The 17,584-nt window shown below is 36.6% G+C and overlaps 2 protein-coding genes across 2 annotated transcripts; one reads left to right on the top strand and one right to left on the bottom strand.

The window, feature by feature from the left end:
* Positions 1 to 7,038: 7,038 nt before the first annotated feature.
* LOC125075463 lies at positions 7,039 to 8,626 on the bottom strand. Its single transcript, XM_047687180.1, has one exon. It carries the CDS (start codon positions 7,908 to 7,910, stop codon positions 7,194 to 7,196), a length of 717 nt encoding a protein of 238 aa, XP_047543136.1. The 5' UTR covers positions 7,911 to 8,626; the 3' UTR covers positions 7,039 to 7,193.
* Positions 8,627 to 8,896: 270 nt separating this feature from the next.
* On the top strand, positions 8,897 to 9,655 carry LOC125075462. Its single transcript, XM_047687179.1, has one exon. The coding sequence runs from the start codon at positions 8,897 to 8,899 to the stop codon at positions 9,653 to 9,655; it is 759 nt and encodes a 252-aa protein (XP_047543135.1).
* The last annotated feature ends 7,929 nt before the right edge of the window (positions 9,656 to 17,584 follow it).

The raw sequence follows: 17,584 nt of genomic DNA, 5'->3' as shown, positions 1-17,584 counted from the left end.
ACAACATAGCCAAGACGATCGCGACAGCTATAGGACAAAACCCAGAGAATATCATATCAGCATATAGAAAAAAGAAAAACCGACCGACGAACGCAAAGAGACGAGATATCCCTTCGATTACTGTGACCTTGCGCGAGGGCACTCGTGACCAGTGGCTTCAAGCTGCTAAAACTACGGAAATGGATCCCACCAGCTTCGGGATGAAAGGAAATCCTAGAATATATTTACGCGAGTCTCTGACATCTGCTACAGCCCACCTGCTCTGGAAAACCAAAGAAGACTTAAAGGATTTCTATAACTACATTTGGTGTAAAAACGGTTCAGTTCTTATACGTCAAAATGAAAAGGATAAGGCTGTAATTGTAAATTCGTTACAAGATTTAATGAACATAAAAGCGAATGTAAGTACTCCAAAATGATAAATTACTATATTATTGATAGGATAAACTATGTATTAAAATACTATAAAATACTGTATACTAAGCCCATGTACTTCTCTTTTGTTTTCAAATGGATGATGCAATCCAAGAATTAATACAAATAAATTGTAATACATGGAATGAATTTATCTATAAATTACCAAACACATATAATTCATTGTTTTTTTTTCATGTAAATATTCGATCCATAACAAAAAACTTTGCCCAAATAGAACACATAGTATATAATTCAATTGAAATAATTCACATCATACTTCTATCAGAAGTAAATATAAAAAATGAAACTTCACTTATGTACACCTTAAAGAACTATGATTTAATAACTAAATTACGAACAAAAAGAAAGGGAGGTGGACTGTTGCTATATATTCATAAATCAATTACATTTATTCAAAGATCCGTTTCTGTAATGGAATTTGAGTGTATCACGAGGGAAATAATTATTAATAATCGCAATAAGATAGGCCTCTGTGCGGTGTATAGGCCGCCAGATACCAATAAAGATCGATTCATAAATGAACTTTGTAGTATCATAGGCGCCTACTCTTGCAGCAATAGTTATATTGTTATCGGAGATACAAATTTAGACTTAAAAAAATGTAACTCCACTGTCACTAACTACTTAAATTCGCTAAGCAATCTTCAGTGTGGTTCACATCGGTATACGCGTGTAGAAAAATACGGTAATAAAATAACTAAATCTTGTATAGATCATGTATTCGTCAGAAATGTACATAATTACGATATAATTAGCTCGGTAGTTAACATCGCACCAGCTGATCACTGCATAACCGGTTGTGCACTCACGGGCGCGCTTTGTACCGACGATGAACGGTGTTTCAATTTAAATAATCCAAATGAAATTCTGAATTTTATATATATAAAATTTAATACGATTTATGACTTGTGCAAATATATAGTAAACTGCTCTGTTAGAGGTAAACGAAAATCATGTGACTGGGCCAATAAACGGTCAATTAATATGTGTAAGAAGCGCGATGAATTGTATACTATCTGGAGTAAAGACCCTAAAAATGTACAAAAAAGGTTGTTGTATAACACATATAGAAATAGAACTAATAAATATTCTAAAAAAATTAAAAATAAACATGTAAGGAAAAAAATCTGTGACAACTTTAACAACACGCGAAAAACATGGGAAATAATTAATAGTCTATCCGGACGCATAGCTGACTGTATAGATAACACCCTAATTAAACACTTTAATTTAACTCCATCGATCCTAACAAAAAATTTTGCCAATAACTTCGATAAAGTAACTAAGAATAACAACAATTCAAGTCATATAACCCTGCTTGATCCCACAACATATGAAATCACACCCGATAAAACCATCAGAATTCAGTTAGCTAACAAAGAAACAATAGAACGTATTATTAAAGACATGGATGATAAAAAAAGCCCGGGGTACGATAATATTTTTATGAAAGACATAAAATTTATATCATTGAGTTTAGCCCCTGTTCTCACCCATTTAATTAATGGTTGTATTAGAACGGGAATCTACCCGGATACTCTCAAGATAGGTGTTATAAGACCAATATATAAAAAGGGTAGTCGACTGGATTATGACAATTATCGGCCCATAAATATACTCTCATGTATAGATAAAATTATAGAGCGGTTTATTTGTAATCAAATCAATAATTTCATAATAGCGCATAATATAATTAATGAGCACCAGTTTGGATTTCAGAAAAATAAAAGCACTACACAATTGCTACGTAATTTTACAGACGAAATTAATAAGTCACTCAACAATAAACTTAATGTATTAACTTTATTCATTGATTTTAGCAGGGCTTTTGACATGTTAAATTACAATATACTATACGATAAATTATTAAGGAATGGAATACAAGGCCCTATCCTCGATTTATTAAGAAATTATCACGACAATAGATATACAACGGTAAAAATAGCAAACACGCTCAGTCACATGATTCCTACTTCCAAGGGCACAGCCCAAGGATCCATAATCGGGCCCACGGAGTATTTATTGTACGTAAATGATATGTGTAACTTAATAAAAACAGGTTTGATATATCAATTTGCTGATGATATATGTCTATTGATTGCACATAAGAACTTAGACGTATTTCAAACTGACATGCAAAATAATTTTACTCTATTATGTAAATGGGCCCATGATGTGGGTTTGGTAGTTAATTCCCAGAAGACAAAAATTATACATATCCACTCTTCACATATCAAATCAGCTACTAAATCGACTATCGTGGCTCATACCCATAGGTGTTTGCATGATAATATTGTTACTAGTAACTGTGGTTGCCCACACATAGATTTAGTGGATCAGCACATGCACCTCGGCCTTGTAATTGATAACAGATTTAACTGGAGGCCACACATAGAATATGTATGCGGAAAATTACGATCTATTCTTAGTCAATTAGTTATACTCAAAAGTAAGCTCCCGTATAGTACTAGGCGCCTTATATACATGGCTCTAGCAGATTCTGTTATCAGTTATGGCCTAAGCAGTTATGTCAGAACATATAAAACCTACCTATCTGAAATTTATAAAATTCAGTTAAGAATGTTGAAAATACTAGTCCTAGAAACATTAAAGTAAATTATAATGACAGTGAAGGAAGTCTATTTAGGCACTGTAATATTATGAATATATATGATAAAGTCAGCTACCAAATTCTTTACGAAGTGAACGAACTTTCATATTTGATAGAAATACAGAGACCGAACAATCTTAGAATTATTGAAAATTCTAAGAAGTTTGAGGTACCTAAGACAAATAATATTTATGGAAAAAGAATGCTTCAAAGTGTAATACCTAATATTCTAAACAACTTACCAGATCATTTACAAAAACTGTATAGAAATAATACAAAATATACTAACGTATTATAAAAATACTACCTAAGTAATCAAATGCACTTATCTGAATAAAATTGTATATTACTAATGAATGTCTACGCATAAAAAAATAACAATAAAATAATATTATTATTTTTTATACAGATATAGACATTAGCAGCCTGTAAATTTTCCCACTGCTGGGCTAAAGGCCTCCTCTCCCTTTAAGGAGAAGGTTTGGAGCATATTCCACCACGCTGCTCCAATGCGGGTTGGCGGAATACACATGTGGCAGAATTTCGTTTGAAATTAAACACATGCAGGTTTCCTCACGATGTTTTCCTTCACCGCAGAGCACGAGGTGAATTATAAAGACAAATTAAGCATATGAAAATTCAGTGGTGCCTGCCTGGGTTTGAACCCGAAATCATCGGTTAAGATGCACACGTTCTAACCACTGGGCCATCTCGGCTCGATATAGACATTTACATAAAATCTTATACGTATGAAAATTATCTTTATGTAATATAATACTACTACTGTTATATCTACCTACTGTTACTTGTGAACGGCAACTTGCCCAGATAAACCCTTTAGGGGTTTTCGTGGCATTTTATCTTGTTAAACTAAGCTGTATTTTCTTTTGTATTTTGAAAATAAATAATAAAAAAAAGTGAGTAAACTATGCACTCTTCTCTCTATGGATTGACATTTCTACTTCAGATTTTAAATCTTTATAGTACGCTATGTGACTGTCATCGCGTGTAACCCGCGATCTTGTGTGTGCCTCGTCGCGAATACGGATAATTTTATTGATTTTATAGGTAATCCATGGATATTGATATTCTTTAAAATAACCGCAAACCAGAGGAGCTAGGGTGTCGAATACAGATAATATACTGCTATTACATTCACTAACAAGACTGTTAACATCATATAAGTTTTCAAATTGTAGTTTAAAATATGTTAAGTAGCTTTTGAGATCATTTTCATTAATGTTGGAATTTTTTCTATAAAATTTGATCAATGGCTTAGGCTTCTCCTTGCGAATATTAAATTTGAAGGATAAGAAGGCATGACTGCTAAGCTCATGTATATAGTATATCCGTACTTTACTAGTATTACCATCCACACAGGCTAAATCTATCAGTGTCTCACTGCGAGAAGTAAAGTGGGTGGGATCTTTAACAATTTGACTTCTTATCTTAACAATAGAATTCAGAGGGTTGATGTTAAAGGGACAAGGTCTCCTGGGGTCTCAGTTGGTATGGGGGTCCTACAAGGATCAATTCTTGGACCTTTTCTATTCCTCATATACATAAATGACTTACCCTTTCTTGTTGGGAACAAACATTATATAGTATTGTTCGCTGATGATACCTCTTTGGTTTTTAAAATAAATAGGAAACAGGTACAGTATGACGATGTAAACAATGCTATGTCTAATATAGTACACTGGTTTAGCGTAAATAATCTTAGGCTGAATAATAAAATAACTAAAATTGTAAAATTTAGCACACCAAACGTGCAAAATGTAAAACCCGATGTACTTATCAATGGGGAATCGATGGATCCAGTTAAACAACTGATGCCAAGTTACAGTGGCTCCCCCATATAAACGGATTGGCGGGTAGACTGAGTTCTGCGGCATTTGCGGTCAAAAAAATTAGATTATTTACCGATGTTGATACGGTTCGCCTAGTTTATTTCAGTTACTTTCACAGTATAATGTACTACGGCATTATGCTTTGGGGTAACGCAGCCGCAATCCATACTATATTTGTGCTGCAGAAGAGGGCTATTCGCGCAATCTATAACCTAGGAGCCAAGGAATCATTAAGGTATAAATTTAAAGAAATTAAGATATTGACTGTTGCTTCTCAATATATATTCTGTAATGTTTTGTATGTACGGAAAAATATTAATGTTTTTATGAGAAAATGTGATTCTCATAACATTGGTACAAGGAACAAACACAATTTTGTTACTCCTGTTACTCAACTGCATAGAGTCAGTGACTCTTTTGTGAGGCAATGTATACGCTTCTACAACAGGATCCCAGAAGGCGTTCAAAATGCTTCTGTTGCGAAATTTAAAAAATTGTTAAGGTATGCTTGTGTGCGAAACGGTGTATGTATTTATATCTTACGTAGCGCCTGTACTGTTTAAAATGTTTGGTCTTAATAACTATTTTGTATTTTAATGTTTAATAATACAGATAATGATTTAGATTTGGTCTGTATAAACTGTCATACAATACAGTTGTAGGTGTAAGTGCGCGGTTAGCAGTCTTGAGTATATCAAAAAAAGGCAATGAACAGTCAACAGTTTATTGTTCACACTTATAAAATTTGCACAGCACAATAAGTCTACATACACAAAAGATATAGTCAATAATTGCATAGTGGTAGTGCCACACTGCATACTTTCGGGTTGCAGCCGAATGGGCCGGCACGCCCGGGGAAGTACCACTCTCTCACTTAAAATCGGCGTGAAGTGGTAGCTATGCTACTGCGTTTCGTCCGGTATGTCAAAGTCCCGGAGGCCCGATCCCCCTCCCCCCCAAAATATAATGGTTGTGCAGAATTTGGTTTTATTACCCCAGGAGGGTAACGACACACGTACAAGTCGTAAAAGGTCCAAGAATTGATCCTTGTAGGACCCCCATACCAACTGAGACCCCAGGAGACCTTGTCCCTTTAACGTCAACCCTCTGAATTCTATTGTTAAGATAAGAAGTCAAATTGTTAAAGATCCCACCCACTTTACTTCTCGCAGTGAGACACTGATAGATTTAGCCTGTGTGGATGGTAATACTAGTAAAGTACGGATATACTATATACATGAGCTTAGCAGTCATGCCTTCTTATCCTTCAAATTTAATATTCGCAAGGAGAAGCCTAAGCCATTGATCAAATTTTATAGAAAAAATTCCAACATTAATGAAAATGATCTCAAAAGCTACTTAACATATTTTAAACTACAATTTGAAAACTTATATGATGTTAACAGTCTTGTTAGTGAATGTAATAGCAGTATATTATCTGTATTCGACACCCTAGCTCCTCTGGTTTGCGGTTATTTTAAAGAATATCAATATCCATGGATTACCTATAAAATCAATAAAATTATCCGTATTCGCGACGAGGCACACACAAGATCGCGGGTTACTCGCGATGACAGTCACATAGCGTACTATAAAGATTTAAAATCTGAAGTAGAAATGTCAATCCATAGAGAGAAGAGTGCATAGTTTACTCACTTTTTTTTATTATTTATTTTCAAAATATAAAAGAAAATACAGCTTAGTTTAACAAGATAAAATGCCACGAAAACCCCTAAAGGGTTTATCTGGGCAAGTTGCCGTTCACAAGTAACAGTAGGTAGATATAACAGTAGTAGTATTATATTACATAAAGATAATTTTCATACGTATAAGATTTTATGTAAATGTCTATATCGAGCCGAGATGGCCCAGTGGTTAGAACGTGTGCATCTTAACCGATGATTTCGGGTTCAAACCCAGGCAGGCACCACTGAATTTTCATATGCTTAATTTGTCTTTATAATTCATCTCGTGCTCTGCGGTGAAGGAAAACATCGTGAGGAAACCTGCAATAGTTATATGTACATATGTTATAGTAATATTTGTATTTATGTTACATTTATTATTTTATGTATGAAAAATATATAAGATATTATATGATTATATATATAATGTTTTATTTATATAAGTTATATAGGTTGTAGGGATCTGGTAAGTGTCGCGTTCGCCACACCACTCCCCTCCAGAGACCGTCCTACGGGCGATAATAATCAGGTATGTGTACTGTTCTGCCCGATCGTGTCTTTTTGTTATTATTTTCCTTATCTTTAATTTTATCATCATGATTTTTTATTTCAGGTGGAGTAGCAGGAGGAAGAGATATCCCTTGGATCGTCGTCGTCGGTAAACATGTATGCAGGCTTCAATCTTTCTATTGTTACAGAGGTAGGTTTTCCTCGGACAAGTATTTTGAAGACTTTGTCGTTCCTCGCTAGTACTTCATGTGGGCCAGTATAAGCCAGTTGGAGTGCTCCTCTGTTAGGATCTTCTCTGAGGTACACATGACTAGTCGTTGCAAGATCTTTGAATATGAAGATAGATTTCTTACAGTGCCTGGAAGCTGGTTGCGGTTGAAGGTTCTTCGCAATAATCCGAAGTCGTGCCATAAAATCGGTTATGTCATCAGACTTATTCGTGGATGGTTGAAAAAGCTCTCCAGGTAATCTAAGCGTCTCGCCATATACCATTTCTGCCGAAGATGCTTCAATATCTTCTTTAATGGCATTTCGGATTCCAAGCAACACCAATGGAAGTGATTCTGTCCAATTTGAGTTTTCATGACAGACAATGGCGGCTTTTAATTGGCGGTGAAATCTCTCAACCATGCCATTACATGCAGGGTGATAAGCAGTAGTTTTCTTGTGTTCAAAACCAACCATTTCAGAGAGGTGCTTGAAAAGGGCAGATTCAAATTGTCGTCCTCTGTCAGTGATTATAGCAGTAGGGCATCCAAAGCGTGCTATCCAGCCGGATATCAAAGCCTTAGCTACTGTCTCTGCTGTTATGTCCATAATAGGAATAGCTTCTGGCCATCTCGTGAATCTATCTACGGCTGTAAGACAGTATTTGTAACCGTTTGAGATTGGCAGTGGTCCTATTAGATCTATATGAACGGTGGTAAATCTGGCACGTGGAAGTTGAAAATTCCCAGGACTGGTTGAAACGTTCCGAGTAGTCTTCGCTCGCTGATAGGCTTGACATTTCTTTGTCCATTCACGGCAATCTTTCCGTACGCCGGGCCATACGAAACGCTGAGCTACAAGTTTAGCAGTGGCATTGGCGCCAGGATGACTGAGTGAATGTATGCTTTAGAATACTCTGTAGCGAAACGGTGATGTGACAAAGGGTCTTAGAGTCTGATTTTTGTCATCGCAGTACAGCTGTATTTGCGTTCCAGGAATGATCGTCTTACATAGATTGAGAGACGATTCTCCTTCTATCAGTCGTTTCAGCTCAAGATCGTCAGCTTGTGACTGCGCTAGCTCTGTCAAGTCTATTGGCTTTGTCAGTTCTTCAATCCTCGATAGTGTATCTGCCACGACATTGTCCTTTCCAGATAAATGCCGTATATCGGTAGTAAATTGTCCGATATAGTCGAGGTGGCGAAATTGCCGTGGTGAGCATTTATCCTTTCTTGTTGTAAAGGCGTAACATAAAGGTCTGTGATCCGTGAAAATGGTAAAATGCCTTGCTTCTAGCATGTATCGGAAGTAACGGATTCCCTCGTATATCGATGTAAGTAGCTCCCTGTCATACGGAGAGTATTTACTTTGCGAAGGACTTTTGCTAGTGTGTGCAGTGGTTGCTAGTGTGTGCAGTTTAAACATGTTACGTAAATATTAAGCAATTTGGGATTTATTTATTTATTTCATCCAAATTATGTACATGTGACTTACAATACCTGCCAGCAAGATATATTCCTTATTTATTCACTGATATAACCACTGTATTTTAACTACGATTCAAAATTCAAAAAGTGTCAGTTAGAAGACAAAGAATGGACTCATTAAAACAGTCTTTCTCTGCTATGTCTGAGATGTTTCACACTAGAATGAACGAGTTCCAGCACGAACTACAGAAGAATTCTAGTAGCAAAATCGCTGCGACCACTTCATCCATTGCTGCTGATTTTGAAGCTTTTAAAAATTTTATAATAGCTACGTTGAACACCTTACAACATCAGTTTGAATTCCTTAGAACGGAATTGGATCGTCAGGAGATGCGAAGAAGGCGCAAAATGCTGCTCTTGCACGGTATCCCCGAGATGAAGACGGAAAACTTTAATTCACGGGTCGTGTCTGTTTTCGCCGAGCATCTAGATTTGCCGAACTTTTCCAGCTCCAGTATAAAAACGACGTATCGTTTGGGTCGCTCACCGACAAAAAAACCAAGGCCCGTTGTGGTTAAGTTCACTGATGTCGTAGTTCGCAAACAAGTATGGTATGCCAAAACTAAGTTGAAGGGCATCGGCATCACACAGTCAGAGTATTTAACTAAGCCTCGGCACGATTTATTTCTTGAAGCCCGGAAGCGCTTTGGCGTCACCAACTGCTGGACCCGCGATGGATATGTGTATATCATCAGCCCAGACGGAGTTCGCCACCAAGTAGAGTGTCAGGGTGATCTGGAACTTATTCCCGTTGCGTCGAGGTCTGCAGTCGAGAATGGTTCTCCAGCCCTGAGCCCAGGAACGGTGGTAAAAAGCCCTGAGACTAGGCTTCCCATTTCTCGTACAAGAAGAGCGGTTAAGAAATAACTATTCGGTACTCTGTCACTAAATTATTCAAATTCAACTGCACTTTTTCGTATTTCGCTACTGTACTCTAATACTGTATAAAATGAACATTTGTAACTGTTGTTTGGAATGTAGCTTCAATGTAGTAATTTATTAAATTTCTACCCACTTACAATTTTATAATGTAAACGAGTCTTATCTGAATGTGTGCAATACAAACGAACTTCACGCACATTATAATGCCATAGATTAGCGCTAATTTACTATTTCTTGTTGTTGTTATTTTATTATTAGATATTATTATTTATTATTTCAATGTACTGATATTTCACTCGTTTATTATTGTTTTTAATTGTTTTTGTCTGTATTTTTTAACTAAAGTAATTATGATATAATTTTAATTTTTATTACTTTTTTCATTTTTTTTTTTTTTTTTGTATATCTTACCTTTGATTGACCTTGCTATAATAAATAACTTGTAGTAAGGTATTCAGTTCTGTTTTCGTCATTTTAGTTTATCATTGTTTTGTATGTAATCTCAGTTTAAAAAAAAAAAAAAAAAGAATTTTAACAAAAATGACTTATTACCTATATTGTAAGTGATAACTGTAGTACTATAGATATAAAATAATCGGCGTAAATTGTTCTATTTTAACTAGTTTTTTTTAATTTTTTTTTTGTTTATTCTTTGAGTGGGTTTTTTGACTCGTTTAGTAATATTTTGTGTCTTCTTTTTTATTATATGTTGTTGTATAACTACAAACCTGTAACTTTAAGGTTATTATAACAGGACTTTGTTGCTGGTGGGACATTGTAAACTTTATAATTATTATTTATACATTATTTTAGTGTAATTATTATTTTTAGTTATTATTTATAAATATTTGTTTCTTTTTTACTATGACATGTCAAGATATAAGCCTCGATGATTCTTTTTTCTCACTGTCTTCTTCTAATGAATTGAGCACAAACTGTAGCTTTCACAGTCTTCCCACTCTTAATGAAACACTTGATTCTGTTTTCTCGGATGTAATGAAAAACTTTAATATTATACACATCAATGCCCAGAGTATTCCTGCACATTATCCTTCTTCTTTTGATAACAGGAATATCCATGCTATTCTGATATCAGAATCATGGCTTAAACCATGTTTGTCCTCTTCATCTTATGTTCTCCCTGGTTTCCAACTTATTCGGAATGATCGTCCTAATCGTACTGGTGGAGGTGTTGCTATTTATCTTCGCTCCCACCTGTCCTTTACGATCATTGGCACGTCTAGTGTTCAAGCAACACCAGGAGTAGAATATTTAATCATTGAACTAGCATTTTCGAAAGTTAAAATTTTACTCGGTGTGTTTTATAGCCCCAATTCAATGATTGACTATTTTACTACTTTTGAATCCCTTCTAGACCAGTATATTCCACTGTATCAACATTCCATTATAATGGGAGATTAATACGTGCCTTTTAAAATCTGACTCTCGCTCTTCTCGGCTAAGATCACTAGTCCAATCTGCCAATATTCATATACTCCCTCTTTCTGCAACTCACTGTTTCCCTAACTGTACCCCGTCTCTTCTAGATCTTATTCTTGTTTCTTCCACAGATTATGTCGTTAAGCATGGCCAATGTTCTGCTGAAGCCTTCTCCTTTCATGATTTGATTTATCTTTCCTACAGAATACGCCCCCCTAAAGCCAAATCGAGAATCCGTCTGCAGCGCAATTTTAGTGGTATGAATTTAGAACATTTAAGGGAGGATGCTTTAAAAATTGATTGGAATGATGTTGTCACTGATTCTAATATTGATAACCGAGTGGCAAATTTCAACACACTTCTAGTACAATTATATGACAAACATGCCCCTATTCGACCTGTTCGGCTTAGGCATCTTCCTGCTCCTTGGCTTACGCAGGATATTAAAACATTGCAGAATAAAAAAAACATTGCAAAATCAAAATACAAGGCTGATAGTTCTGACGAAAATAGAATCAGGTATAAAAATATTCGGAACCGTTGCAACAGGTTGTGTAGAGATAAACAACGACGCCACATTCATACATCAATACTCGACGAAGAAGATACTGGCCGAGTTTGGAAATTTCTTAAATCTATTGGAGTTGGGAAAGCACGTCATAATAACCATCCTAGTAACATTGACTTGAATCAGCTTAATCAGCACTTCTCGTCTTCTTGCTCTATCGATGATGCTACGAAATTAAATACTAAAAATCAAATTCTAGCTTTACCCACTTCTAATGATCCAGCTTTCATTTTTTGTCATATCACTGATAGTGATGTTGAGAGAGGTATTGTAGAGGTGAACTCTGATGCTATCGGTACTGACTCCATTAGTCGTAAGATGATCATCCCCATCATGGACATCCTAGTTCCTATTATTAAAAGTATATTCAATTACTCCATTTCTACTGGATCATTTCCCTCTTCCTGGAAAGATGCCCAAGTTATTCCCTTACCTAAAAAATCAAATCCCTCCCGCTTTTCCGATTATCGTCCTATTTCCATACTTCCTTTCCTATCTAAAGTATTGGAACGTATTGTGCATCGACAATTAAACCTTTTCCTATCTAGACAAAACCTCCTTAACCCTTTTCAATCTGGTTTCCGAAAAGGTTTCGTGCTAATCCTTCCTATGGATAATCAATGTCTAACAGCGTTGATCTTACTAGATTTTAGCAATGCCTTTAACAATGTTGACCACGAGCTCTTACTAGCTAGCTAGCATTATGCTCTCTTAACATATCTCCTGAAGTGATTGACTGGTTTCAAAATTGTCTTTGCGGTCGCCGGCAACGAATTCGTGTTGATGATTCCTTTTCAAATTGGTGCACGATCAAGGCCGGTGTGCCGCAAGGTGGCGTGTTGTCTCCTCTCCTTTTTTCTATTTTCATTAATTGCATTACTTCTCAATTATCTTGCATACAGGTGATAGAGATCTCCTGTATGCCGACGATCTCCAATTATATAAACAGTCAAAATTAATTGATTTGCCTAAAACAATACAAACATTAAATAAAGACCTTGAATCGATTGTACTATGGAGTAAATCACATGGACTTAAAGTTAATCCTTCAAAAACACAGGCAATTATAATCGGCAGTCAAAAACTAGTTACCCGCATTGATTGGCCCAATTTTCCTAATATAACACTTGTTCCATACAGTGAAACTGTAAAAAATCTAGGTGTTGTTTTTGATAGATTTCTGACCTGGACCCCCCAAGTAAGCGAGGTGAGCAGGAAAGTGGCATCATTTTTGTATTGGTGTATAGCAGCTCCTATTGCTTTGTCTGAAGCATCAGAGCACGATCTTTGCGTTCAAGTCTGGATGAGTTAAGAGTGTTGCGTTGCATAGACTGTTTTTGCATTCTTCGAATGCCTTAAAAACTTCACCCGTGATGTCTACTGGATGTGATCCTTTGACCTTATCAGTGAGAAGAGAGTGTAGAGGTGCTTGAATTTCCGCGGCACCTGGAATGAATTTGCGGTAAAAATTCAGCATGCCTAAGAATCTTCTTAATTCTCTCACAGTCTTAGGCACAGGAAATTCTTTAATTGCCTCGACTTTGGATTCCAATGGTTTGATGCCATTTGATGAAACGGTATATCCCAAGAAAGACACTTCAGAAACTCCAAAGACGCATTTAGACGCATTTATTACCATCCCATACTCCCGAAGCTTTTGAAACAGACTTCATAAGTGATGTTGATGTGTTTCTTTATCAGGGGAAAATATGAGGAAATCGTCTAGGTATGCGTAGACAAAGTCTAAGCCTCTGGTCATTTCGTCAACAAAACGTTGGAAGGTCTGGTCGGCGTTTCTGAGTCCAAAGGTCATATATGGGAACTCATAAAGACCAAACGGTGTTGTGATGGCCGTCTTTGCAATGTCCTCAGAGAATACTGGAATCTGGTTAAATGCTTTCACGAGGTCGATTTTGGAGAAAACACGACAATCCAATATGTTATGCGTGAAACCGTGAATATTCCGAATCGGATAGCGGTCAGGAATTGTTCTTGCATTAAGCATCCGGTAATCACCGCATGGACGCCATCCACTTTCCTTCTTTGGGGCTAGATGCAAAGGTGATGCCCATGGACTCTCTGATGGTCGAGCTGTTCCATTTTTAATCATAGCTGCGAACTCTTGGCTATGAGCAATTTATCTGGAGCCAAGCGACGTGGCGAGCAAGATACTGGGGGTCCAGGTGTAGTCCTGATATGATGGACAGTGTTATGGTTAACAACCTTCTCGTTTCCAGCAGGACGTGTGATCTCCGGAAATTGACGTAGCAGTATATGGTAGTTTGAATCACCGAGCAATGTCTTCACTGAAGAAATCGTGCTGGATGATGATACTGATTCTGCTGAAGTCGTCAGGGTTGTGGTGCTATCGATGAGACGCTGGTTACGGCAGTCGACTATAAGACCATAATATGACAAGAAGTCGACGCCAATTATAGCCTTAGTGACATCTGCCACTATAAATCGCCAAGTGTAGTCTCGACGCAGGCCAAGATTCAGCTCAAGGTGAGCAAAGCCGTATGTTGAAATAGAAGTCCCATTCGCGGCATAGAGTTGGTAATTGGTCGGAGATCTTCTTTAACGTAGTGCTGTGCGAGGGAAGACGCAGAGATCGCTCCCTGTATCAACGAGAAACTGCATCTTCGAATTTCGATCCGTTACGAAAAGGCGACCAGATACGTTATGGCTATCGGATGTCGCCATTACCGATTGCCTTGGTAGTTTTCCGACTTAAAATCGCATGGCTTCACACATTTATTGGCATTCTTTCCGTGTTTATTGTGATACCAACATAATGGAAATTTTCTGTAGTTGGACTGTGATCTCATTTGTACTGCCGGGCTACGTCGTCTTCTTGATCTTCTTGGTCTGTGACTGCGAGAAGAGAGAGCTTTTACTTGCTTTGTGAGCTCATCTATTTGTTTCGCCATTGAATCAATGGTTGACTGGGGAGCAGATGTTGAAGCGACTTGAGGTGTGCACGGTACCAATTCATGTAAGCTGTCGGCTAAGTCAGCCAAAGCTTGAAGGTCATAAGTCTTCTGAGCCACAATAATTGGTTGAAGAGCAGTAGGCAGACGACTTATCCAAATAGTTTTAATAAAATCGTCTGGAACTGATGGACGTGCCAATCTTTGCAGGTGCCGGAGAAACTGAGATGGTCTCCGATCTCCTAACTCTTCGTGAACGAGTAATTGTTTTACCTCTTTCTCGCGCGAGGCTGACAGACGCTTGATTAATTCAGTTTTAAGTCGTTCGTACTTCCCTGTCTTTGGTGGTGAAATAATTATATCCTTCACTTCTGCTGCGTAACGGTGTTCCAATGTCGAAGTAACTTAATAAAATTTTGTATCGTCGTCAGTGATTCTCGACAACACAAAATTGCCTTCCAGTTGTGAAAACCAAACCGCAGGTTCTTCTGCCCAGAACGGTGGTGGTCGCACTCCGACTCGAAATATGTCGGTCGTGTCGTGAGGTGTAAATGGTCGTCGTGACTCGGCATTTACGTTCGAATTACCTCCATTTTGTGGTTCCATTTTATTCCACCAAATAATCTAGTGTTCCTTACTTGTGCTGGTTAACTAATCCTTTTCGTTTTCAGCTTCTTTGTTTTCAGCGGGGTCACCAATGTAGCGGAGTTGTAAATGATGTTGTAGATGAGGTTTGATTAAAACAAAGTTTCTTCCACTACTAATTTATTTCTTGTAGAAATAATAAACACGAAGATAGGCACAGCAAAGAATAGAATGAGAAGAACTAAGTATGAAGATAAGTTTAGATGAAAGAAGGAAGTATGACTTATTACAAAGACTTAAGGTGGAAAATCTTGTAGCAAATTACAAGCGATAAGCGACGTGCGTTCAGTACGAGATCTAGGATTCGACTGGTTGGCGGAAGGCGGCCGAGCCGATGCGCTTACGTTTCTTTGTTTAAAGTAACGGTATTTTATTTAGAAAAGACATTTCTATTATACGATCGCGCGGCGACTGCCTTCCGACATTACATAAATTATTATATTATATTTTAATTATTTATATGATTTTAAAGTGTAAATATTTATATTGTGTATTACATGTATATATTATAATATATAATATGTATTTATTATATAATTTATATAAGTATATAAAGTATTATAGTATATATAGTATAGTTATATGTACATATGTTATAGTAATATTTGTATTTATGTTACATGTATTATTTTATGTATGAAAAATATATAAGATATTATATGATTATATATATGTCGGCGCAAACGCTTTAAATTGATTATTTAATCAAATGATTTCTAATTAATTTGTAAATAAGTTGTTGTTTATTGTTTAAAAATCAGAAATGAATTAATAATTGTGAAAACTAAACATAAAAATGAATTTTAAATGTTATTTCATTGATTGAACACCTGTGTTCAACAGGTATTGTTATTATGATGTTTGCTATAAAAAGCAGTGCGACGGTTGCTCGGGGTTCATTCTCATTCGAGCCGTCGGACTGTTCAGACGAACGTTGTGTCCTGATCGATTGTTGAATAAACCTATTATGTTGCTGAAATAGTTTTATTATTTCATTGCAAAATGAGCCATCAAGATCATGTTGGTGAAAGTGACGTCAGCAATGCTGACGTCACGCTTTTTGAAAATAACCCTGGAGGAACTTCTCCGTCATATATAATGTTTTATTTATATAAGTTATATAGGTTGTAGGGATCTGGTAAGTGTCGCGTTCGCCACAAGGCCATTTACTTGGTGGTAGGGCTTTGTGTAAGCCCGTCTGGGTAGGTACCACCCACTCATCAGATATTCTACCGCCAAATAACAGTACACTGTATTGTTGTGTTCCGGTTAGAAGGGTGAGTGAGCCAGTGTAATCACAGGCACAAGGGATATAACATCTTAGTTCCCGAGGTTGGTGGTGCATAGGTGATGTAAGGAATGGTTAATATTTCTTACAGCGCCATTGTCTATGAGCGGTGGTGACCACTTACCATCAGGTGGCCCATATGCTCGTCCGCCAACCAATGACATATAAAAAAAATGAGGATGAAGAGATCATAAGCGGGATATTCGAAAATATACGTAGAGAACAGATAGACGAACCACCAGGGGAAAATCCTGAAATTAACGAAAATTTCACACCATCAGTTGTAGCCACAGAAGATAGTGTAACAGTAACAGATGACCCTGATCTAATAGTATCCACCAATCATACTCAGCCAAACAATGAGAACAGAGGAATTCACATAATATCTGACGCTATTGATAGGCAACAAAAACAATTCCACATTAGATCTACCCCCGGTTCAACGTATAGAGCTGACAATAGATCAACAAATTCACGTACAGTTATTAAAGACGTATTCATCCCAGTTAATAATACAGAGAAGGAAATTGTACAATTTTTAAAGGAACATACCATTGCCGATCGTTATTCCATTGTTACTTCTATAACGAAGAATTATATTTCGCATTCTCTAGGGTGTATACAACGATATTCAATTATAGAGGTCCTAAACTATTCAGATTTACCTCACGCGCTATGTTGGTAGAAAATAAGGCTGAACAACAGGAAATTATTAAAAGGTATCACGAAAGCAAGACAATCCATCGTGGTATCCAAGTAACTTATAAACGTAGTATACATAAAAACTATCATTGGCCTAATATGTTACTATCTATTCAAGCTTTCGTAAATAAATCGAACTGGGGTTTATTTATTTATTTATTTATTAAGGACCATCAGCAGTCACTACACTTACACACGTTATACATAAAAACATTTATACTAAATATAAAGTGTGCGACTTTTTAAGACGGCCACAACATGCATTTTTAGGTACAATAATTGATCACGTTAATAACATACAACAAAATAAAATAAATTCAATAAAAAATTAAGAGAATTAG

This window comes from Vanessa atalanta, chromosome W (assembly GCF_905147765.1).
Source record: "Vanessa atalanta chromosome W, ilVanAtal1.2, whole genome shotgun sequence".
Taxonomy (NCBI): Eukaryota; Metazoa; Arthropoda; class Insecta; order Lepidoptera; family Nymphalidae; genus Vanessa; species Vanessa atalanta.
The sequence above is the reverse complement of the archived record's forward strand: the minus strand, read 5'-3'. Positions and strand labels throughout refer to the sequence as shown.

Coding starts and splice junctions, on each gene's coding strand:
- LOC125075463 (XM_047687180.1), bottom strand. CDS start 7,910: ATGGACATAACAGCAGAGACAGTAGCTAAGGCTTTGATATCCGGCTGG.
- LOC125075462 (XM_047687179.1), top strand. CDS start 8,897: ATGGACTCATTAAAACAGTCTTTCTCTGCTATGTCTGAGATGTTTCAC.